Source organism: Gobius niger (assembly GCF_951799975.1).
Source record: "Gobius niger genome assembly, chromosome: 6".
Taxonomy (NCBI): Eukaryota; Metazoa; Chordata; class Actinopteri; order Gobiiformes; family Gobiidae; genus Gobius; species Gobius niger.
In genome coordinates, this window is record NC_136857.1 from 592,248 (window position 1) to 617,212 (window position 24,965).

The 24,965-nt window shown below is 39.3% G+C and overlaps 1 protein-coding gene across 1 annotated transcript in view; it reads right to left on the reverse strand.

Moving 5' to 3' along the window:
- LOC306964277 (mitochondrial ubiquitin ligase activator of NFKB 1-like) overlaps positions 1 to 14,883 on the reverse strand; it is a 20,185-nt gene extending 5,302 nt beyond the window's left edge. The window contains exons 1-4 of the mRNA XM_079558270.1: positions 14,792 to 14,883; positions 12,742 to 12,878; positions 6,149 to 6,236; positions 5,953 to 6,073 (exon numbers count right to left, since the gene is read on the reverse strand). Of these exons, the coding sequence (XP_079414396.1) occupies positions 5,953 to 6,073; positions 6,149 to 6,236; positions 12,742 to 12,861 (329 nt within the window). The 5' untranslated portion in view covers positions 12,862 to 12,878; positions 14,792 to 14,883. The remainder of the gene's footprint in view (positions 1 to 5,952; positions 6,074 to 6,148; positions 6,237 to 12,741; positions 12,879 to 14,791) is intronic.
- Between the last annotated feature and the right edge of the window lie 10,082 nt (positions 14,884 to 24,965).

The window sequence follows — 24,965 nt, forward strand, 5'->3', positions numbered from 1 at the left end:
ACAGTACAGGATTTTAGGGGCAGTTGTGGTGAACAGGTCTGAGCTCATTCTACACATTAGGACATGGAGGAACATGTAGGGGGAGGAAAATACTTAGTTTGAACATTTTTAAACTCTGTATAGTTCCTTTAGAAAAGGCCTTAACCCCTTAACTCCCACCTGAACCGAGCACATTTTCTCCAGTTTGACTTTACCCCAATACAAAAGCTTCTGGAAAAAAGGTGTTAAAATAGCAACAAAACTGACGAAAACAATGAGGGAAATGTGACAAACATTGACAAAAAAGTGACGAAAAATTCATGAAAAAGTGGCAAAAATGTCACAAGAAATTGACAAAAAATGACAAAACAATGACCAAAAAAATGACCAAAAAGTTTCAAAAATGAGTTGAATACCCAACAAAAAAAATGATGGAAAAAAAAATCTGATGACGTGAGGAAATGTGACAAAAAAGTGAGAAAACATTGACAAAAAAATGACAAAAAATTGATGAAAAAGTGGAATAAATGTCACAAAAATGTCACAAGAAATTGACAAAAAAATGACAAAAAATGACAAAAAAATGACAAAAATGTGACAAAAATGTGACAAGAATGAGTTGAATACCCAACAAAAAAATGATGGAAAAAAATTCTGATGACGTGAGGAAAAAGATCCTCTCGGTTCAGGCGGAAGTTAAGAGGTTAAAACAGTAAAAATAATTTTCATAATTTCATTTAATTTTAGCATTGGTCCCAATTTAGTATTTCATGTTAGTAAATGCTTTATTTGTCTTCTATAGATTCGATTAAAAACAAATTAACAATGATTTAGTAAAATATTGCTCTCTCTCCAACTCTTTGTAACCCCCACCAAAACCGAGCATTTTCTCCAGTTTGCCATTAGAGTCTCCAAATCTAAAAACTCAATAAACAAGTGACAAAACACACATTGAAGAAACACAATAACAAAAGCGACAAAAACAGAAAAAGTGCTGAAAACGCGGCGAAAACCAAACAAAAACTCTGGCCTGGAGTGTGTAAGCTCCAGTCGAGAAGCTTTTAGATTTGGATAAAACTGAACTGGAGAAAACGCTCTAGGTTAAAAGGTGCATTAAGCAACTTTGAATGTGAGAAAAGTCATATTTGTGCTTCTGTGACCTTGTATGTGTGGTCAGCACGGCGCCTTTACTTTCCAGTTCAAAGTGGCCTCTGTGAAGCTCCAATTATATCTAAGAGTTTGTTTTTCTGTTTTCACTGCTGACGGAGCCTCTCACCAGAAAACCAACCAAACCGTTTATCCTGGAGCTGCAGAGGCCACTGTGATGGAAAGTAAAGGCGCCATGGCAACCACTCACACAGCCGGTCACTGAAAGGTCAACTACGCACAAATGTCAAGCTTTTTGGGGGTAAAAAGTTGCATAATACACCTTTAATAGACACATACTGCTGTAAATCAGGGGTAGGCAACGTCAGGCCCAAGGGCCAAATCCGGCCCTCCAGCATAGCTCTGGGCCTCAGGACTTTTTGAATGATTTTGAAGATGATGTTATAACACATATCAGAGGTCAGATGCCTGTTTGAATACTCTAGACATTTTGAAAAGAGTAGACTGTATTTTGCACACTTTTAAACAAAACAGGCTCATGTATAGGGCTGGTACCGTTCAATAGGGCTCAAACAACTAATCGATTACTAAAATAGTTGTCAACTATTTCAGTAATCAATTCATCGTTTTCTAGTGAACACAGACTAAAATAGAGCAAAAAAGACATGACAATTATGTATTTTGGATGAAAACCTACTTTGTTTTTAAAGTGAGGGTCTGCAGTGTTTTCTACATTGTAAATTTCATAAATATCTGTCTTTATCTCGTCCAATCAGAAAGCAGAATTAGCACAAAGAGCCTCCTACAAATGGTTACTCTAAGTCAGGCGTCTCAGACATGCGGCCCGGGGGCCAAATGCGGCCCGCGAGGTATTTTTTTGCGGCCCGCGAGATGTTTACTTGTTTTTATTAAATGCGGCCTGCCTGTGAATTGCAACATATTAGAACTACATTTCCCATGAGGCACTGCACGGTAGCGCCAACGCTGCAGTGGACGCGAGAACGTCAACATCAGACATAAGGGACATGCGGCGCTTCTGCAGACGACTTATCAACTGTTTTCAACAGAGACACAGACTAAAGCAGCGACTGAGAGAGAGGAGCTTCTGAAACAGGTGGAGACGTCAGAACATGAGGAGAAACTTCAGTTCAGCTAAACATGAGCTGGAAAAGTTAGAGCAGCAGAAAGACAAGAAGCACCTTTACCATATTTACCTTTAGGACTTTGCAAAGCGAACACATCGTAATTAGTGTTTAAAAGCGTCACAACAGTAAAGTGAGGAGCCTTTTCTCTCAGAGCTACATTATCAGGTCAATGAATTTGTATTAATGACACATGTGCGACACACGATCCATAGTTAAATTAACAATAGAGAATATGGAAATGTATTCAAATACTGCAAATAATTACAGCAACATCAACAGTAAAAATATAAGCCCATCAGTTCTAACTGATTTCAAATGTAGAAGCTCAGCAAATGTTTGGCTGTTTGGAAACCTCTAGAAGCTTAAACATGTGCAGATCGGTCATGTTCAGTCTATTTTAAGTTATATTATAGCAAACAATAAAAAGTTTCTAAATCATAACTGACTTAATACAAAAGGCTTCGTCTGTTGCCCCCGACCAACACTGGGTTTTTGGCCCCCGGTCCTAATGAGTTTGAGGCCCCTGCTCTATGTTCCACATGTCCTCTTTAGCTCTATGTGATAAAAAAAACTGAAAAAATACAATTTCCATGCACCTTTCACAGCCAAGCGATTAATCGATTAATCGTAAAAACAATCGGTAGATTAATCGATTACCGAAATAATCGTTAGTTGCAGCCCTACCGTTCAATATCTGAACGCTGCTTTATCCGATATCTGTACTAAACCAGAAACAGAACAATAATGTGTGGAAGACATTTACAATATCGAGTTCATCTCCAATGACAGGGAGTGTGTGAAACACGGGGAAGAATTTGGGGGGAAATGTAGCTAAAAATAAGGAAAAATCGTGTTATTGCTTTGGGGGAAAAAAAGGGGCAAAAATAGGGAATCATTTTGAGAAAATTAGTAAGAAAGAAAAAACAATTGTGAAAAAAAATGGGAAGAAGAAAAAAGATTGGGTGAAATGGGGCAAACATTGGGCAAGAAATAAAAAAACAACAACAAAGGCTATTCCTTTAATGTTGTCCCTGGACTAACGGCATCAAAGCGTTTTGTTGTTTTCGTGGCTGCTTTAGATCCCAGTAGAACCTAAACTTGTTTCCCTGATACCAGACTGGTGTTGTTTAATGGTATGGCCACAATCATGTACAGACAATGCAGGCATTTGTAGAAAATGGTGCTTCACCCCTTACCGGCCCTTGGTCTTTTTACAATGAAGAAAATCGTCCCTCTGCCAAACAAACTCACCGACCCCGATGGCCGTCAACTGGTGGGTCAGGACTAAACATGGGTCATTTTCAGTGAGTCGTTTGTAAAGTTTAGTGATTCTTTGCCTTATTCTTCCATGTTTTTATTGAATTAATGGAACACTCAGGTCAGAGTGCAGAAGAATTTGAAGTTGAAATGAAAGGATGATCCCGAGAGCTACAGCGAAATCATTTGTGATTTCAGCTCCAGACGGGTCCGTGTTAACCCCCGTGTTTGACCCCGGCATAAGGAGAGCAGAGCCCCCCCAGGACGACCGGGAGCAGAGCCAACCCGCCTCGCCTTCACCCTTCACTCGGCCCCGGCATGATGCGAATCCTATTTGTGGAACACGCTCGCCGTTTGCTCGAGCGACTCGTAACCGGACACGTTTAACGCTCTCTGGGGACTAAACTAGACACAAAACTAAAATCACGAAAAGTTAATACGAATGTAAAGACAGGAAGGACTGAATATTAAATAATGTCTTTTAATGTACATAACCTGAACTAAGCATTTCATATTTGTATATTCACAAATGTTAATGAAAGAAGCGAGGGCGTTTCTACAGGCAGCAGCAGGTCATATGTAATCCTTTTAGAGGCTATTTAATACAAGAATCCTGTATTTCAATGGCACAATCGCAAAAAAAAAAAGGTCAACCTAAAGAAAGATGGTACATTTTTTTTACATCTTAAAGGAACAGGCCACCGTTTTTACATACTAAGATATGTTCTTAGCTCACTTTAGTCGAGTTAATATATCCCCTAATATATCCCCTATATTGGAGCTATGTGACATGTGGGAGAGGCTGCGTATGTGTGAGCGCACGGACAAAGACCAGACGGGGATATATTAACTCGACTAAAGTGAGGTAAGAGCATATCTCAGTATGTAAAAACGGTGGCCTGTTCCTTTAAAGGGACTAAACAGAGTTTAAAAATTGTAAAATTATCTAATTTCCTCCCCATAAATGTTCCTCCATGTCCTGATGTGTAGAATGAGCCCAGACCTGTTCACCACAACTGCCTCTAAAATCCTCCACTGTGCCGTCATGCACGAGCTTAATATAGAAGCTGCAGTTACACGTATGACCTGAGGTGGCAGTAGTGAGTATAAGATGGCTAACTTGCATCTAGCCCCTTTAAATATAAATTGTGTTCACTATGTTTTAGCAAAAACTGTGTCCAGTGTGTCATGTGCACTCTCAGGTCTCGAGTCAAGGCCACGTCATGAAGGTCCAAGTCCCAGGCGAGTCCAAGTCAACTGGTCATGGGGTCGAGTCAAGTCTTTCTTTAGGAGGAGTAATTTGGCATCCGCGCAGAAGATTACTGCGTGGATTTCGAACTACTCCTGGTATCATTACGCCTTACAATATAGTTCCCCCTTTTATCCGCTTAGAAAATCCACATTGTTTAATTGTGTGTAATTATACTTTGTAGTGGAACACTTCACGTAACCATATTTAAATAGGGAAAACGTGGAAGAGCTTGGTAGCTTCTATCTTGACCTGTTTTGGAGCTATAGAGGAGAGAGGGAGAGGCTAAATGCTAACGCCTTCTGCGCTGTGTTTACGTGACTGAAGATCAGACAGGTCCTAAAGAACTCGTCACAGCTCAGGTAAGAACATATCTCAGTGTGGAAAATGGTGGCCTGTTCCTTTAACTATTTCTAGCTCTTGTGAACCCAGATATGGCACAATGCTAAAAACAAAATGGCCTGTTGCATAAACTCATCCCCATGAAGAATCGGGACGTTCTGCCTTTTAATCATAACAAACCTGATTAAAATATTATGGTTTGTTTTAGGGCTGCGCAATTAATCGAAATTCGATTACGATTTCGATTACAACAGTAAACGATTACAAAATTAGCATAATCTCAAAAAATCGATTATAATTTTTTTTTTCAAATAATAATTTTCTTTTTCTTTTCTTTTTTGTAATTTTTAATTTTTGTCTTTTTCTGCTGGATTTTCGTCTTTTTTCTGATGGATTTTTGTCATTTTTTGCTGGATTTTTGTCATTTTTTTGCTGGATTTTTGTCACTTTTTTGCTGGATTTTTGTCACTTTTTTTAAGGATTTTTGTCACTTTTTTGATGGATTTTTGTCACTTTTTTTAATGGATTTTAGTCACTTTTTTGATGGATTTTTGTCTTTTTTTTGATGGATTTTTGTCTTTTTTTTGATGGATTTTTGTCACGTTTTTGATGGATTTTTTTAAAGGCAACAAATAATCGTTTGAATAATCGTGATTTCAATTATGACAAAAATAATCGTGATTATTATTTTTTCAATAATCGAGCAGCCCTGGTTTGTTTACATGTTTCTATATACTTTTAAAAAACCCACATTATTATATTCCATCTGTTTAAGGGTTGTTGTTGTTGTCGTTGTCGTTGTCGTTGTCGTTGTCGTTGTCGTTGTCGTTGTCGTTGTCGTTGTCGTTGTTGTTGTTGTCGTGTGGTTCATACCAGAGGTGCGTGGTGCGATTCCACACCATCTTGTTCTCCTTCAGCGTCAGCCGCTCGATCACACCTTTGCAGTTGTCGACAAACTGGCTCTTCAGGGTTTCGTTCACAGCTTTCACCGCACCTAAAGCGCAAACAAATCATCCAGTGACGGTTCTGCAGCCGAATCCCCGACACGAGCTGAGGCGCTGAAGCTTACCCTCGATAACCACATACGGGACACACCTTCCCGGGGCTTCAAGGAGGATTTCCTTCAAATCCTGGTCAATGGACAGTTTCTGCGCTTCCTGTGAAAACATAAACACCACAGGTTTTATTCAGTGTCATAAAACAACACTATAGCATGTGGGACTTTGTAGAGATTTGACCAGAAATGCACAATTCCTGAAATATTGTTATATAAACCAATTGCAGTCTTTCATTTTGGTTTGCAAATCAACTGTTCGCAACGACAGAGTTGTTATTATCTGATAGGGCTGCTCGATTATTGAAAAAATAATAATCACGATTATTTTTGTCATAATTGAAATCACGATTATTCAAACGATTATTTGTTGCCTTTAAAAAAAATCCATCAAAAAAGTGACAAAAATCCATCAAAAAAAAGACAAAAATCCATCAAAAAAGTGACAAAAATCCATTAAAAAAAAGACAAGAATCCATAAAAAAAAAGACAAAAATCCATCAAAAAAAAAGACAAAAATCCATCAAAAAAGTGACAAAAATCCATCAAAAAAGTGACAAAAATCCATCAAAAAGTGACAAAAATCCATTAAAAAAAAAGACAGAAATCCATCAAAAAAAGACAAAAATCCATCAAAAAAAAGACAAAAATCCATCAAAAAAAAAGACAAAAATCCATCAAAAAAAAGACAAAAATCCATCAAAAAAAAAGACAAAAATCCATCAAAAAAGTGACAAAAATCCATCAAAAAAGTGACAAAAATCCATCAAAAAGTGACAAAAATCCATAAAAAAAAAAGACAAAAATCCATCAAAAAAAAGACAAAAATCCATCAAAAAAAAAGACAAAAATCCATCAAAAAAAGACAAAAATCCAGCAAAAAAGTGACAAAAATCCATCAAAAAAAAGACAAAAATCCAGCGAAAAAGTGACAAAAATCCATCAAAAAAAAAGACAAAAATCCAGCAAAAAAAAGACAAAAATCCATCAAAAAAAAGACAAAAATCCAGAAAAAAAGTGACAAAAATCCAGAAAAAAAGTGACAAAAATCCAAAAATTAAAAATTAGAAAAAAGAAAGTGAAAAAAAAAATGGATTTTTTTTTTGGGAAAAAAAAAAAAAAAGAATCAAAAAATTATAAGCGATTTTTTGCGATCATGCTAATTCTGTAATTGTTTACTGTTGTAATCGAAATCGTAATCGAATTTCAATTAATTGCGCAGCCCTATTATCTGATGTGTTCATTCATTTCAGGCTCTGTTTTAATCTAGTTTTAACCTCTTAAACCCGCTTGAAAAAGGCTTGAAAAAAGCATCAAAATAGCGGCAATAATTAGGTGTAAATGCAGTAAGAAAAAGCATTAAGAGAGCGTTGAAAAGGTAATAAAACCATTACAAAAATAGCAACAAAAACGCTGCAAAAAAGGCGACAAAAAAGTGATGAAAAAGCACCAACAATAGGATGAAAAAGTCCTCAGTTTTGTAGGCCTGAGCTTTCAAATGAGAAGTTACTTGGCCTATAGGAAGAGGTTCCAAACAGCTGACTGCCCACCAGAAGTCACATGACTGAGAATGGGCTACAGAGGAAAACTTACCAACTTATAAATGTTATCGAGGCAGAGGTTACGTTAAAAGGGACGACACGGAGTTTTAGAAATGTTATAATGAAGTATTTTCCTCCCACTACATGTTCCAGCCATGTCTTCATGTGTAGGATGAGCCTGTTCACCACAACTGCCTCTGAAATCCAGCACTGTCACTCAGACAGGCGTTCATTAATATAGACGCTGCAGTTACGCATAAGACCTGAGGTGGCAGTAGTGAGCATAAAATGACCAACTCGCTGCCTGAAGCAACGTCTTCTGGATGTTTTTTCATCCGTAGGGTGAGTAGGTGAATTAACGTGAATTAACTGGATTATAAATCACTTCGTACTCTCTACTGTACGCTCGTCCTACCACATCTAATATATTGTACTGAGGTCTGGGGGAGTGGCTACAGCAGAACTACAAACTCACTCGTCCTTCTCCAGAAAAGAGCAATTCGTGTAATTCATAATGCAGGATATAGAGATCACACTCACCTAGGGCTGCTCGATTATTGAAAAAATAATAATCATGATTATTTTTGTCATAATTGAAATCACGATTATTCAAACGATTATTTGTTGCCTTTAAAAAAAATCCATCAAAAAAGTGACAAAAATCCATTAAAAAAAAAGACAAAAATCCAGCAAAAAAAAGACAAAAATCCATCAAAAAAGTGACAAAAATCCATTAAAAAAAAGACAAAAATCCAGCAGAAAAGTGACAAAAATCCATAAAAAAAGACAAAAATCCAGCAGAAAAAAGCCTAAAATCCAGCAAAAAAATTACAAAAATCCATCAAAAAAGTGACAAAAATCCAGCAAAAAGTGACAAAAATTAAAAAATTAAAAAATTGAAAATTAAAAAAAATATATATATATATATAATCGATTTTTTGCGATTATGCTAATTTTGTAATCGTTTACTGTTGTAATCGAAATCGTAATCGAATTTCGATTAATTGCACAGCCCTACACTCACCCTCTTCTCCTAAAGTCAGATCTACTTAAACTGAAGGATCTAATCAATTATTTCACCGCAATAATGATGTTTAAAGCTGAACATGATCTATTACCAGCCAGTGTTCAGGATTTCTTTCCACAACAGGAGGAAGGGACAGATTAAGGGTCACATGAATTTCAAAACTCCAGTTGTTTGATCCACCAGGAGGAGTTTCTTGCTGTTTGCGGCGTAAAACTATGGAACAGCTTGAATGTGTCACTCAAGAAATGTATCACAGTTTGCCAATTTAAATCTATGTAGAAAAACATGGTCTTCACGAACTATAGAGCTGGATGTTAATTATGGTAAAATGGTAAATGGTCTCAACTTATAAAGCGCTTTTCGACCTACATTAGGCACTCAAAGCGCTTTACAGCAAGGATCCACTCACCCATTCATGCTCTCATTCATACACCAATGTACGCAGACACTGGGGGCAATGTGGGTGAAGTGTCTTGCCCAAGGACACAACGACAGCGTGCACCTTCTGGAGATGGGATTCGAACCCCCGACCTTTCGATCATGAGACGACCCACTCTACCATCTGCGCCACTGTTGTTTAGAATTTAAACAACAACTTAAACAGTAACATTATTGTGGCTGGATTTCTATGATGTGGATATTGTGGAAAGACATTCATAGTTTGTCAAACAATTGTTGTAAATATTGAGTTGTTGTAAAAGAAGAACGATTTGAGCTTCTTTTGCTCCTGTAAAAATATCAAGTAGAAAAGGGGGCGGGACTAAATAAGGTCACACTTCAACCCACTCCTTTTTGAACAACTGCTGTATTGGTGTCCATTACTTGTGTTATCATTGTTTTTAAATTGTTCGAAATAAACTAAACTAAAAAAACCAAAAAAACGTGTTTTTGGTGGGGGGGCTGTGGGGGTGAGGCGTGTGCTGGGGGGGTGAGGGCATGGGTGAGGGAGGTCTCTCTCTGGACGCTCCGTAAAGCGCAGCTGCATCACTGTGGAACGCCGTGTGGTTTGGCTTTGCATTTTGCTCGACGACTAAACGGCCTTTTCCTGCCAAGACGGTTCCAACACAAAGCGACGCTGAGAGTGAGAGAGACTGGAATAAACATGTGAAGGACAGACAGCGGAGAGCGAGGAGGACACGGGGCTCCTGCAGGAATGAGAATAAGAATGAATCGGTTTATACAGCGCTGTTCTGGACACTCAAAGACGCTCGTTCTGGAAATAATGGAAATCCAACTGTATATTATTATATGTTTATTGTAATCACATGACTTATGTTTTATGGGCGACTGACAAGTATGCATTGTAACCTGTTTTAGGGCTGCAACTAACGATTATTTTGTCATTGATTAATCTATCGAATATTTTTACGATTAATCGATTAATCGCTTGGCGGTGAAAGGTGCATGGAAACTGTATTTTTTCCTTTTTTTGACCACATAAAGCTAAAGTGGCCCCGCTTGAGGACATGTTGATGTAGGAAACTTAAAGTAAACGTTTGTAGGAGGCTCTTGGGGCTAATTCTGCTTCTGATTGGACGAGACACAGACGGATATTTATGAAATTTACAATGTACAAAACACTACAGACCCGAACTATGAAAAACAAAGTAGTTTTTCATCAAAAATACTACATTTTCATGTCATTTTTGCTCTATTTGAGTCTCTGTGAACCACAAAACGATTAATCGATTACTAAAATAGTTGTCGACTATTTCAGTAATCGATTAGTCGTCGATTAATCGATTAGTCGTTTCAGCCCTAACCTGTTTACAGCTAAAGGACGCCTGCTCGGACGCCTGCTCGCCCGGGTCAGGACGTCTTATCTAGAATTGGAAACATGGTGTTTGTGTTCTTGCTTTGGTGACGTTTGTCATATACTTGTCGTCAGGGTCTCTGAACGTCTTAGGTCAGTCTGACCCGTTACACCATTGGGGCAGTTCCATAATCCTATGATCTTTGTACTGTCTTTGTGTATAAATACTGTGAGCTGTGAACTGTTCTTCAGAGCATCTTGTATCAGGTACTTGGTGTGTTTCCATCTGCACATGTTAAATAAACCTGCACGCTTGATTCAGGACGACTTCTCTCCGGTTTTCATTTAATATGATCTCAGTATTTACCATAACACGCTTCACATTACATTATTCACTCACTCATACTTGGTGGTGGTGAGCTGCTGTTGTAGCTGGGGCTGAAACAGCTAATCGATTAGATTGGACGAGACAAAGAGCCTCCTACAAACGTTTACTTTAAGTTTACTCCCACATGTCCTCAAGCGACGCCACTTTAGCTTTATGTGATGAAAACACGGAAAAAATACCATCTCCATGACCCTTTCACAGCCAAGCGATTAATCGATTACCAAAATAATCGTTAGTTGCAGCCCTAATTGTAGCCACAGCTGCCCTGGGGTAGACTGACGGAAGCGAGGCAGCCAGTCAGCCCCCTCCCTCTAACGCTCTAATATTCTGATCTTATTTAAATTAAATGTGTGTTTTTAATGATGTCAAAACGTGTAAATCCATGGTCCAGTTTTCATCTACATTTAAATCAGTGTTTGTAGCATCAGCCCCGGGACGACAGGGGGAAAACCTGGTGCAACAATCTTTCCTTCTGTTTAATGTTAAACTGTGCCTGTCCCCGTTTAAATAAAAAACATCAAAAAAGTGACAAAAATCCATCAAAAAATTACAAAAATCCATCAAAAAATGACAAAAATCCATCAAAAAAATGACAAAAATCCATCAAAAAATGACGAAAATCCAAAAATTAGAAAAAAAAATAGAATAAAAAAAAAAATTGAAAAAAAAAAGATTGAAAAAAAAAATTATAATCGATTTTTTGCGATTACGCTGATTTTGTAATCGTTTACTGTTGTAATCGAAATCGTAATCGAATTTCGATTAATTGCACAGCCCTAAAACATACCATGTTTCTGTTGAAAAATTCATGTTGAAATCATGTTTCATTTATCCTGACCTCTCACATCAATAACAGGTAAATCGCTTTAAACTCCTAAAAATGCAAATAATCAGATTAAGTAATAACTGAGAACAAAACTCCTTTTTATGACCCGTCCATCAAAATGACAGAAATATCATCCCTGGTGAAACCACTGATTAAGGGGAGACAGCACTTGTTTGGTTAGTGCTAGATGTTCTGCTCCGGAGGGACAGTCTGCTGTGAAACGTGAGATATCATGACACAAATGAAGGTTAGGGCCAGAGAAATGTTTAATCTCTTAACTCCCGCCTGAACCCAGAGGATCTTTTTCCTCACGTCATCACTTTTTTCCCCCAACATTATTTTGTTGGGTTTTCAACTCATTTTTCTAACTTTTTTGTCATTTTTTCGTCAATTTTTAATCAATTTTTTGTCACATTTTTTATCACATTTTTGTCATTTTTTTGTCATTTTTTCGTCAATTTTTTCGTCAATTTTTCGTCAATTTTTAATCAATTTTTAATCAATTTTTTGTCACATTTTTGACATTTTTTGGTCCATTTTTTATCAATTTCTTGTCAATTTCTTGTGACATTTTTGCCACTTTTTCATCAATTTTTCGTCACTTTTTTGTCACATTTCCATCACTGTTTTCGTCTCAGTTTTGTTGCTATTTTCCCACCTTTTTTCCAGAAGCTTTTGGATTGGGGTAAAGCCAAACTGGAGAAAATGTGCTCGGTTCAGGCGGGAGTTAAGGGGTTAACCTTAAGGATTAGGATTATTTGTATCTTTAGACAAACCAATTCATAGATCTATACAAACTCACAGCAGACCGTCCCTCCGGAGCAGACGATCTAGCACTGACCTACTTGTTTTGTCTGTTGTGCTGAAGACCGGCCAAAGAAAACAGTGTCATTTTATGTCATTATAACCAAATTCCTGCAAAGAAAAAAGGACAATACTCTGGCTTTACACAAATCACCCCCTTGTAATAGATTTTGCCATGTCTGTCTTTGGAAACGTGAGACTGGGTGAATCTGTATAGTGAGGAAAGCATAATGTGAGGCTGCAGATGAAGAGCTAATGTAGGAGCTGACCTTCAGTCTGGTGGCGGTGGTGGCTTTGCCCCGGTACACGGAGTAGAACAAGGCGGTCAGGGCGGAGCTCGTGGCCAACACGACCAGCTGAGCGGTGGACGGGCGCCCGCTGGAGTCCATCCTGTCCAGGCCGTTTGCTTTGGCGCTGCAGGGACGAGACAAACACAGAGCATTAACTGTACCTGTGCTGTCGCTGCATTTATTCCCCAGTGTAATAAATGTTTGGAAATATTCTGGATAGAAAGTAGGGAACAAAACATGCCGGGGGGATTCGGGTAAACATTTTAAAATCTCTCATGACATAAAAACTACAAATGCGGTAATATCAATGTTTTCCTCAACTTTGACCCATCCAAGGCTCGAGTCACCACTAACAGCTGCAGCCCTTTAAAACTGAGGGTAAAACACCAGAAAAAAGCGACAAAAGAGTGAAAAAAAACTGCCGGAAAAGCAACAATAATGCAACACAACAAAAAAAGTGATGAAAAGGCAATGAAAAAAAAAAAAAAAACAGAACCTAAAACATGACAACATGACTTCCCAAAAAGAGGATCTCAGGTCTACAACTTCTACAAACTTCAGCAGCTCAAGTCCTGACGAAGACCAGGAGGCGGGACCAGGACCAGGAGGCGGGACCACATTACACCTGACGAAGACCAGGAGGCGGGACCACATGACACCGGTTTGAGAATCGTTGCATTGGCCCCGTGTGTTTCAGGATCGATTTTAAAGTTCTTTTAATGGTTTTTAAATGTCTTAATGGTCTTGGTCCTTCTTATCTTTCAGAACTGCTTTGACCTTACGAACCTTCACAGCCCCTTCGCTCCTCAGGGCTCTCCTAGTTATTCCTAAAGTCAACAAAAAGACTCATGGTGAGGCGTCTTTCCAATATTACGGTCCTCGCCTCTGGAACCACCTGAGCTCCTCCTCAGCCCTGAGCTCCTCCTCAGGCCTGAGGAGGAGCTCAGGGCTGAGGAGGAGCTTCATGTTTTTAAGAGCAGCTGAAGACCCACCTTTTTAGCTTAGCTTTAACTGACTAATCTATGTATTTATTCCTAATATATATAACATATATATTTGGGAGGTTGTGCAGGCGCATTGTTTTAAATGTTGTATCTGTAAAGCACTTTGTGATGCCTTTCGGTCTGAAAAGCGCTTTATAAATAAAGTTTGATTGAACAAAAAAAATGCAATGAAAAAAACGACACAAAAGACAAAAATGTGACAACGTTACGATCACTTTTGTAGGTCTTAGCTTTCAAATGAGGCTGTTGCTCTCCAGCCCAGAAGCTTTTAGATTTGAGTAGTGCCAAACTGGAGGAAACGCGCTCGGGGGTCAGAGGTTAAAATATAAGTAAGCTAAAATATGCATCACTAATGAAAGCCCAGTGTGTGGAGGCAGCTGCACATACATATACTTTGAAAGTGTTTCCTGTGAGCCTGTGTGTCCACTTACTGCAGGTTAATGCCCTTCAGAGGCAACGTGAGAAATGACACACACACATGGCAAACACAGCCTCCAACAGAACACTGGCTTCACGTTTATCACAGCCCAACGCAGAGGGAGTTCTCCACAGTTCATGGGAAAGATCTGTCTGCATGAAAAACTCAACTACTTTGCAAATCCATTGGCTTTGTAATATTTAGTTTTTTCATTTGTATTTTTCAAATCATCTCAGCTCTAGCACAAAACGCGATCATAAACAGCAGACTGTGACTCAGGACGTTTCCAGGAGAGCAGACTTATACTTTCTTTTATGAGGAAATGATAACATGACAAATGCTAACCTCATGCTAACCAAACATTTTAAACAGACACTTGGTTCTGTCTTCCCTTTACATTTACACATATTTTTGCACCAGTTTGTTGAGGAGAAACACACAGTTTATGAGCTAATATCAGTCACTTCCTGTCACTTGTCCTTAGCATTAGCCGGTGCATCATTAGCTTAACTGTCATGCTACATTTAAGTTAGCACGTTTTATTACGCTCTTTTTGACACAATCCCGAGGCATAAACCGTGTCGTACAAAACCTTTACAATATGTACTGACCAAAATCAACGTGAATATTCGTCAGAGCTTCATAATAATCCTCCTGGACGAGCTTTAGGAGCTGCTAGCTTCCGCAGCTCAGAGTTCAGACATGACAGCAGCGGTTGTAATGCGCCTTTATGCCAGCAGGGGTCACTCTAGTACCAGTTATGGAGAGAGCCCGGATGATATGTTTACTTCCGCAGTTTAACCTCTTACCCCCCGCCCGAACCAAATGCCTTCTGTCCGCTTTGGCCATTATATAGGTCTGTGTAACACCTCATTTGAAAGCTAAGACCCACAAAACTGATCTTTTCCTCGCGTTGTTGCTGTGTTGGGTCACCTTTTTTTTTAAATGTTTTTTTTTCTTTTTGGTCACATTTTTGTTGAGTTTTTGTAAAATTTGTGTTGAATTTCTGTCTTTTTTTTGGGTCTTTTTTGTCACATTTTGGTTGAATTTTTGTCAGATTTTTGTTGAGTTTTTGTCACTTTTTTGTTGAGTTTTTGTCACTTTTTGGTTGAATTTTTGTCACTTTTTGGTTGAATTTTTGTCACTTTTTTGTTGAGTTTTTGTCACTTTTTTGTTGAGTTTTTGTCACTTTTTGGTTGAATTTTTGTCACTTTTTGGTTGAGTTTTTGTCACTTTTTTGTTGAATTTTTGTCACTTTTTTGTTGAGTTTTTGTCACTTTTTGGTTGAGTTTTTGTCACATTTTGGTTGAATTTTTGTCAGATTTTTGTTGAGTTTTTGTCACTTTTTTGTTGAGTTTTTGTCACTTTTTGGTTGAATTTTTGTCACTTTTTGGTTGAGTTTTTGTCACTTTTTTGTTGAATTTTTGTCACTTTTTTGTTGAGTTTTTGTCACTTTTTTGTTGAATTTTTGTCACTTTTTGGTTGAATTTTTGTCACATTTTTTGTTGAGTTTTTGTCTTTTTTTTGTAATTTTTGTCACTTTTTGGTTGAATTTTTGGTTGAATTTTTGTCACTTTTTGGTTGAATTTTTGTCACATTTTTGGTTGAATTTTTGTCTTTTTTTTTGTAATTTTTGTCACTTTTTGGTTGAATTTTTGTCACTTTTTTGTTGAGTTTTTGTCACTTTTTTGTTGAATTTTTGTCACTTTTTGGTTGAATTTTTGTCACATTTTTTGTTGAGTTTTTGTCTTTTTTTGGTCTTTTTTGTCACTTTTTTGTTGAGTTTTTGTCACTTTTTTGTTGAGTTTTTGTCACTTTTTGGTTGAATTTGTTTGGTTTGTTTTGTTTTTATGTTTTGCACCTCAATTTGTGACTTGTACGACTTATGTGACGCCTTGATTGAATTTTGACCTCACGGTCATATTGGTATAAAGAAAAAATCAATAAAAATATAAATTACAAAGAATTTTTGTCACTTTTTTGTTGAGTTTTTGTCACTTTTTGGTTGAATTTTGGTCAGATTTTTGTTGAGTTTCTGTCTCTTTTTTGTCTCTTTTTTGTTGCGTTTACATCCTTGTTTTCTTCTCATTATTTGTGGCTGTTTTGTTTTTCCCCTGAGAAGCTTTTTGATTAGGGTAAAGCCGAACTGGAGAAAATGGGATCCGCTCAGGTGGGAGTTAAGAGGTTAAGTGGTTAAGGCTCAAATTTATGGGTATTTCTCCGGAAAGAAAAAACATATAAGAAAATACAAGCCATGTTTTTTAGCCCATGGAACCGTATTAACCGTCTGTGTTTTGAAGTGTTTCTGCTTTAGCCGTATACGGTACCCCACCATGGGACCTCTTTAACCTCTTAATCCCCAACTGAACCAAGCACATTTTCTCCAGTTTGGCTTTACCCAGATCTAAAACCTCAACCTCAGAATCTATCGCTCAAATTCATAAAACCATCACTGACGCCGGGTGGTTTTAACCCGAGATCAAAACATGACACTTGAGTCGTGCTCTTTTATATTAAACTGTGTCAGGTCTAATACAATGAAAGAAAAGTATCATGAGGAGACCAGATAAAAATGCTCCAAATTGACTGGAAATAAAGGAATTCGGGAACAAAAAAATCCTAAAAAATAAAATAATGAAGATGGAAACTTGGTGTTTGGTCGACCCGTTCCTGGGCCATGTGAGACTTCTCTGGTGAAGCTCAGTGTCCTCGTATAAATGAGCATCTGACTAAAGTAACTGTGTGTTCCTCACTCGCTGGGAGGCCGAGACACCGGACTCTGTGACAGGAGCAAAGCTGGAGCTGAAGTCACAAAATAAATGTGTCAGTCCTGAATGTGAACCTGGAAAGGGGGAAAGAGATTAAATACACTAACCCTGCCCCCCCTTCTATCACTGTCGCTGAGTGAGAATCACCCAAACATGAGCCTGTAGGAACAAGAAAACACCCAGGCCATCACAGACGCCAAAGACAAAGCTGAAGCTCAGAGACCCAGGACAAACACAGCATAATGAGAATCACATAAATGTATTTGCTCAGGTAAAAAACACCTGGCAATAGTGTTCTAGGGTTAAGCCAATAACTCTCCCACAGGAGGCGCTGTTGCTCAGGAAGTTAGGCTTTTCTGTATCTATGTGCTGGCATGTTTAACTAAAGTGAGGTTTGCCAATTCGAACATCACCACTGAAAATGAATACTGTGTAATGTCTTTTGACTCAGTGGTCCTCAATCTTTTATGTACTGAGGACCTTTCATTTATTGTTTATTTTATTCATAACTATAAAGTACCTCCTACCTCCAGAGTGTTGTAGAATATTTGGAAAAGTGATCAAGTAAATCTGTGTTTTGTCTCCAAATAAATCTAAAACGCGTCCTTATACCCCTGGCTGAGGAACATTGCTTTAAAGCAGCACTAAGTAACGTGTTTACTTAAATAAATCCTTCCCTGTGGGGGTGATACAAGGGTTAATGGGACGATTGGGGGGTCTTTCATCTCCCCCGGTGTCTCTGGCCAGAAAACCATGCTGGCAACTTTGCTGCCACCGGGTCGGAGGCGCAATACACACTAATGGAATCACGGAGAAGAAGCTAACAGGCTAACGGCCAAAGCTAACTGCGGGCTAACGTCACTTTAAACAGTATTTTCCCTTTGTCTTTTCTGTCAGCGCAGTATTTACTCTCACGGACAATTCATAAGTAGAAAAACGTAACATGCTATGACAACTGCAGTGGCGCTTACGGCCTCTGGGGGCAGAGTTTTGGGAACATATTTTACTTAGGGGGTGCTGAAGGAAAAGATTGCCCACAAAAATATTTTTTCTGTACATATTTCCTGTTTATGGATATTGCTTGCAATGCATAAACTACCCACTAGGGGCTGCTGCAGCACCCTCAGCACCCTGGGTTCCCACGGGCTTGGCTTGGGGCACGAGTTACTTAGTACTGCTTTAAATGGCAACACACCTCATCCATGATGCCAGACTCTACACACTGTCCCAGTATGGGCCATGTGGAGCAGGATGGGAAACCAGCATCAAATAAACCCTGATAAAGATTCACTATCCACTCCTGACAAAAAAAGGCCAAAAAATAAAAAAATAAAAATATGTACGAGCATGTGGGTTTTTATAATGCTGATACACAAACCACTTACAGACTTACAAGACAATACATCGACATAAGACAGGACAGAAAAGGAAATGGAATGTGAATGGAGGCAACATGAAGAGAAAATAAAAAGTGTAGTGTGTGCGTGTGTTTGTGTGTGTGTATGTGTGCGTGTGTGTGCGTGTATGTGTGTGTGTGTGTGTGTGTGTGTGTGTGTGTGTGTGTGTGTGTGTGGTTTTACGTTTCCTTTTGTTCTAAACATGTTGACATAATTTACAAGCGTAAGTTTCAATTTAAAAAAGAAAAAAAGGGACAAAACTGGAAACATGTTTGCTTCTAAGATATCATTTTGGTTTACTCGTACTAATCCAAGTGCTGCTTCACTCGTCACCACCTCTGTTGAAGGATTCTTGCTGGGATTTGTAGGAAGTATGCAGACTACGATGTTTTTTTTTATTACATATATATACAGATATATATATACACACATGCATATTTCTCTTTTCCCCTATTAGTATTGGCTTGTTGCACAATGTGGCTACGCTAGTTCCTCTGAGCTGAAGCTGTGGGCGCTAGTACTTCCTGTTTGTATTAATTTCCTTTAAGATTCGCTCAGACCAGTGAGTTCCTGGTAGAAATATTTCCATAGACGAGACGTTTATGTTTGTGAGGATCAGGGAGTTTGTCTTGAAGCTAAAGGCTAATTTAACCTCTGTAACTCCCGCCTGAACTGAGAGGATCTTTTTCCTCACGTCATCAGATTTTTTTTTCCATCATTTTTTTGTTGGGTATTCAACTCATTTTTGTAACTTTTTTGTCATTTTTTTGTCACATTTTATTTAATTTTTTCCGTCAATTTTTTTAGCAAATGTTTGTCTTTTTTTAGTCACATTTTTGTCATTTTTTGTCAATTTTTTTTATCACATTTTTGTAATTTTTTTGTCAAATTTTTGTCCTTTTCTGTCAATTTTTTTTTGTAACTTTTTGGTCAAATTTGTATCACATTTTTGTCCTTTTTTTCGTTAATGTTTTATTGCATTTTTGTCATTTTTTTGTCATTTTTTTGTCATTTTTTTGTCATTTTTTTAATCAAATTTTTGTCATTTTTTGTCACATTTGTGTCACATTTTTGCCACTTTTTCATCAATTTTTCGTCACTTTTATGTCAATGTTGTCTAATTTCCATCATTGTTTTTGTCTCATATTTGTTGCTATTTTCACACCTTTTTTCCAGAAGCTTTTGGATTGGGGTAAAGCCAAACTGGAGAAAATGTGCTCGGCTCAGGTGGGAGTTAAGGGGTTAATGCATTACACAATTTGAAATAGTGCCTTTTTATGTATATCTTTTTTATAGCATGTTAGCCTTTAGCTTCAAAACAAACTATCAATCCTTCATGATCACAGGCGTCTCCTCTGAACTCGTTACATCATGATTTGAACACAGTAAATGATCATCGACCGGGAACTCACCGCCCACAACGTAATCTTTAGAAAATATGATTATTATTCCAGGAAAAGAAAACAGACAGGAAGTACTGGCGCTCACACCTTCAGGTCAGAGGAACTAGCATAGCCACACCGTGCAACAAGCCAATTGTATTTTATTATTATTATTATCATCGTTATTATTACTCCTCTCCTGTTCCAGTGTTTGGAGCCTGACACGTGTTAATCAGCCTGTGAGAACTTCAAGCTGGAAATGACTCAACTTTATGTTTTCCACCGCGCCAAAAGAGCAGCGTTGTCCTGAGGGATGAAACTCGACCTGACACGGCTGAGCTTGCTTTTCGACGCCCCTCTCCGGTCCGCAGAACAATCCCTCCCTCCCCTCGTTTTTCTCTGTTCTTGTTTGGGGGGGGCGGTCGGTCTCGGTGACAGACGGGAACAGGGACGGCAGATGGAGACGACAGCTTTGAGGGACGAGAGAAAGTAAGTCAGTAAATAAATAAGCAACATTTATTTATCAAGCGCTTTTCCCAGATGAAAACCACGCAGCGCCGGACCAAACGTAACTGGTGGAAGAAAACAATAAACAATGACCAATTTAACAGCAGAAACAGCATAACAACAACATCACCGTATGTCTGATGAACAAAGCTGAATTCTTCTGTTCTGTTCTTATTATGCACAAACCATGGAGGAAAACCAGCCATGTCCATTTCATCCCACTGCAACAACATGAATCTCGTTTGAATCATTTCCTGAGCCTCCTCACGGCTCGACCTCGACTCCCACCATTTATGTGTCACCGGGCTCATTTTGCCGTTGCATTTTAAAGTCGTATCTGCTCTAACAAGCTTAAATGTCACCGCCGACAAAGCCTATTAAGGCACATTACTTAATATTCTTTTGAAATGACCCTTAAGGGAAAAAGGCCTTTTTGTTATGCGCGACTTGAAAAGACGAACATAATTGCTTTATAATGAACGGGAACGTTGTCCTGCACATTTGTAACTGAGGTTTAGCTGCACCGACCGCCATCGATGTAACTGATTACAATGATACTTCTCTATAGGGAGGCAGCGATACCACTTTGTCTAAAACCGATACGAGTTGATTTAAGTACTCGCCGATACCGAATACCGATACAAGTACAAGGCATTTTCTTCAACATTCGTACTTTTTTCACAGATTGGTTTGTAATTAGTTAATTTACTCATGTACATTTCCTTAAGTAAAGTCGACGACACATTTAAGAGCCGTTATATTAGAATTGTGCTGATGCCATTTATTTATCTATTCTATTTTCATTCAATATAATTGTTTATTTTTATGTCTCTGTCCATCACAGACAGAAAAGTCCATGTCCTAAAGCTCCAATGCCTGAGCTTTATTCATTTATGTGTTTTTATTTAACAATAGTATTGAGATGTTCCTTAAATGGTCTCTTTTCGTCTTTACTTCAGCTCCTGTAGATTTTCTCGTGTGTTTGTAGTAACTTAGCGAGAAGCTACAGCGTTTTCATTGTTCTGCTGCAGCTCATTTTCCCTCAATATAAACATGCTGTATGTCTTTAATCTGGATTTTCTGAGGACTTTTTAGTCGCTGGGTTAGTTTTTCAGATGAATAAACCCCTGGGCATAAAACGGCGTCAGAATGGCCAAAACTGTTAGCAGCAAGTTAGCATCGTTAGCCTGTATGTTGTAAACACTGCAGACGCTGCAGCGAGTTAGCATCGTTAGCCTGTATGTTGTAAACACTGCAGGCGCTGCAGCGAGTTAGCAACGTTAGCCTGTATGTTGTAAACACTGCAGGCGCTGCAGCGAGTTAGCAACGTTAGCCTGTATGTTGTAAACACTGCAGACGCTGCAGCGAGTTAGCAACGTTAGCCTGTATGTTGTAAACACTGCAGACGCTGCAGCGAGTTAGCATCGTTAGCCTGTATGTTGTAAACACTGCAGACGCTGCAGCGAGTTAGCATCGTTAGCCTGTATGTTGTAAACACTGCAGACGCTGCAGCGAGTTAGCATCGTTAGCCTGTATGTTGTAAACACTGCAGACGCTGCAGCGAGTTAGCATCGTTAGCCTGTATGTTGTAAACACTGCAGACGCTGCAGCGAGTTAGCAACGTTAGCCTGTATGTTGTAAACACTGCAGACGCTGCAGTGAGTTAGCATCGTTAGCCTGTATGTTGTAAACACTGCAGACGCTGCAGTGAGTTAGCATCGTTAGCCTGTATGTTGTAAACACTGCAGACACTGCAGCGAGTTAGCATCGTTAGCCTGTATGTTGTAAACACTGCAGACGCTGCAGCGAGTTAGCATCGTTAGCCTGTATGTTGTAAACACTGCAGACGCTGCAGCGAGTTAGCATCGTTAGCCTGTATGTTGTAAACACTGCAGACGCTGCAGCGAGTTAGCATCGTTAGCCTGTATGTTGTAAACACTGCAGACGCTGCAGCGAGTTAGCATCGTTAGCCTGTATGTTGTAAACACTGCAGACGCTGCAGCGAGTTAGCATCGTTAGCCTGTATGTTGTAAACACTGCAGACACTGCAGCGAGTTAGCATCGTTAGCCTGTATGTTGTAAACACTGCAGACGCTGCAGCGAGTTAGCATCGTTAGCCTGTATGTTGTAAACACTGCAGACGCTGCTGCTCTAACAACATTAAGCTCTGGTTAAATCCAGCTCAGACTCTGGTTTAGAGGCGCAGTCTGTAATAAAGTCAGCTCTATGTGGATTATTGTGTTTACACTAAACTATTCTACAGTTTGTTGCTTCTTCTCTCCTCAGCTGAGAGCCGCGTCTCGTTGCTGCGCCTCGTAGCTGCGCCTCGTAGCTGCGCCTCGTAGCTGCGCCTCGTAGCTGCGCCTCGTAGCTGCGCTGGCCGCATGTCAAATGGCATCGGTTTCTGGTATCGGGACCTCATGATGTCAGATGTGCGGAGCTGACGCACGTTTCGGACGCAGCCTCGGTTTTCTTTTTACATGGCACTGTCAAACGAGCAGAGTTGGACCCTGACATATGGGCGGCACCTGAGCTGAGGCCCATCTAGTTTTTTTTCCTCCTCTCTTTCCGTGCTCCTCTGTGCAGTGTGCTAGCATGCCGTTAGCAGAAACTGAAGCTTGTTTTCACCACAAGTAAAATCCCCGCACACCACTGGCCTCTGAAGCTAATATAATGACTGCCCGACATTAAAGCGGCCTCTGGCTCCCTGTGGGGTAGAGCATCCTTCCTCGCGCTCATTAACCTACATCCCCTGGAACGCCGTAGTGTGTTCAGTCAATCCTACATCTATCGCGTGGTGATGAGCTCTTATGGATTTGTATTGCAGGAGTTTCTTGGCAACACGTTGGTTTCATTTGACATCACAACCTCTGCTAATGTTTTAAGTTGCTATGCAGGCAGATCGCTCCGAGAAAACCCTTTGGAACAGCTCTGCTCGTGCACAAGCCTCTTTACTGTCCAGCACTGATGTACGAGAAAGAACTGAACACATTCATCAGGACAGGTCCTAAAAAGTAAAACTGTGGGGGAGAGTGGGGCGACACGAGCCAGATTTTGCTTTGGTGGTTATTATGTAAAAGCAAATAAATACATATCTTACTATAATTACATATTTACTCTATGTTAATGACAATGGAAATGATTGGAAATACCAACTTTTTGAGTGACAGTGCGGGATTTTTCAGATGCAGGCGGCGTCTCTGGAATCGCCCATATATGGTCATGTTTGAAAGCAGTTAAGGGGGAAAACAAGCTTTATGCAGCTACTAGAACAGGGGTCTCCAAGTACATTTCGCTGGGGGCCAAAATATACCGAGTGTTTTGCCGGGGTCCAAAAACAAAAGCTCCTGTAAAACATGTTTTATTTGAGAAAAATACTATTGAGGAAACTTTTTTCAATAAATGTATAATAATGAGGCTGACTGGACTGTAACCTCGGCTTATTGCACTGAACCAGCCTGTGTCTGAGTCTCTGCTGCACTGTTGTAGCCACAGCCGCCCAGGGGCAGACTGTCCATTTACCACGTGCCTATAATGTGTTGTTTATAACCTGATCTCCGATTACGCCCTCGGCTGGACACGTGTGGAATTCTCTCCTTTTTTGATTTAAGCTGCCTCCTAGTGGCTGGATTGAGAATTCTGGTTATTCCTTTAAAAATGTATAACTCCGCACGAGAATGGGCTAGAGACTTACTTTTTAAAATATATACAGTATATATAATCAGGAATTTGTGCTCTACAAGTCAGGGGCCGGATTGGATCATCTTGCAGGCCGGATTTGGCCCGTGGGCCGCCTGTTGGATCAAGGACCTGATTAAGAACAATCTACTGAAAGACCATTTTAAAAGTCCAGGCCAAAGCTATTCTTTTCAGCTGTGCATATGACACTGACAGTATTTTATCTGTACTCTTTGTCTTTAATGGGGCTCGATGCAAGTTAGCCATTTTATACTCACTACTGCCACCTCAGGCCATACGTGTAACTGCAGCTTCTATATTAAGCTCGTGCATGACGGCACTTCAGACCTTTCTGAGCGACAGTGCAGGATTTTAGAGGCAGATGTGATGAACAGGTCTGAGCTCATTCTACACATGAGGACATGGAGGAACATGTAGGGGAGGAAAATACTTCATTTTAACATTTTTAAACTCCTTATAGTCCCTTTAATGTAATGAAATAATGATTTTATTCATATTTATGGATTGAGTTCATGCCTTATAGCAATTTTCTGCAACTGTGTGAAGCACTTTGAATGTTCGATCTGTGCAAACACACCTGCCTTGTGCTGCACATGATGACTCTTATTAACCTGCAGATTTGGTGATGTGGCTGAAACATTCATGCCTTGATTTTGTCGTAATTTGTCGTCTGTCTTTTTGCTTCAACAGTATTTTCAAAAGAAATAATTCAGAAAGGGAAGGTCTGCAAAATAGTGGCAAGATCCTGAAGCTTTTTAGCCCCATCACAGTCAGACTCCACAGAACTATAACTGTGCTGATGTTTCTGAAGCCAAACAATTGTGAAACACTTCATGGACTCTTTCATCTCGCCCTGTTTTTGTTTTGCTGTGGGCGTATTCTATCAGCGCCGCCAATCTCATATGAGCGCCCCAGTGTGTTCCCCCTCGCTGCCTTTCTTTTATTTATTTATTTTTCCTTTACGGTATCTGGCGCTGGCTCCATAAATCAAAAGGCTAAGAGCTCGACTCCGCTGCCGTGGCCTCGCT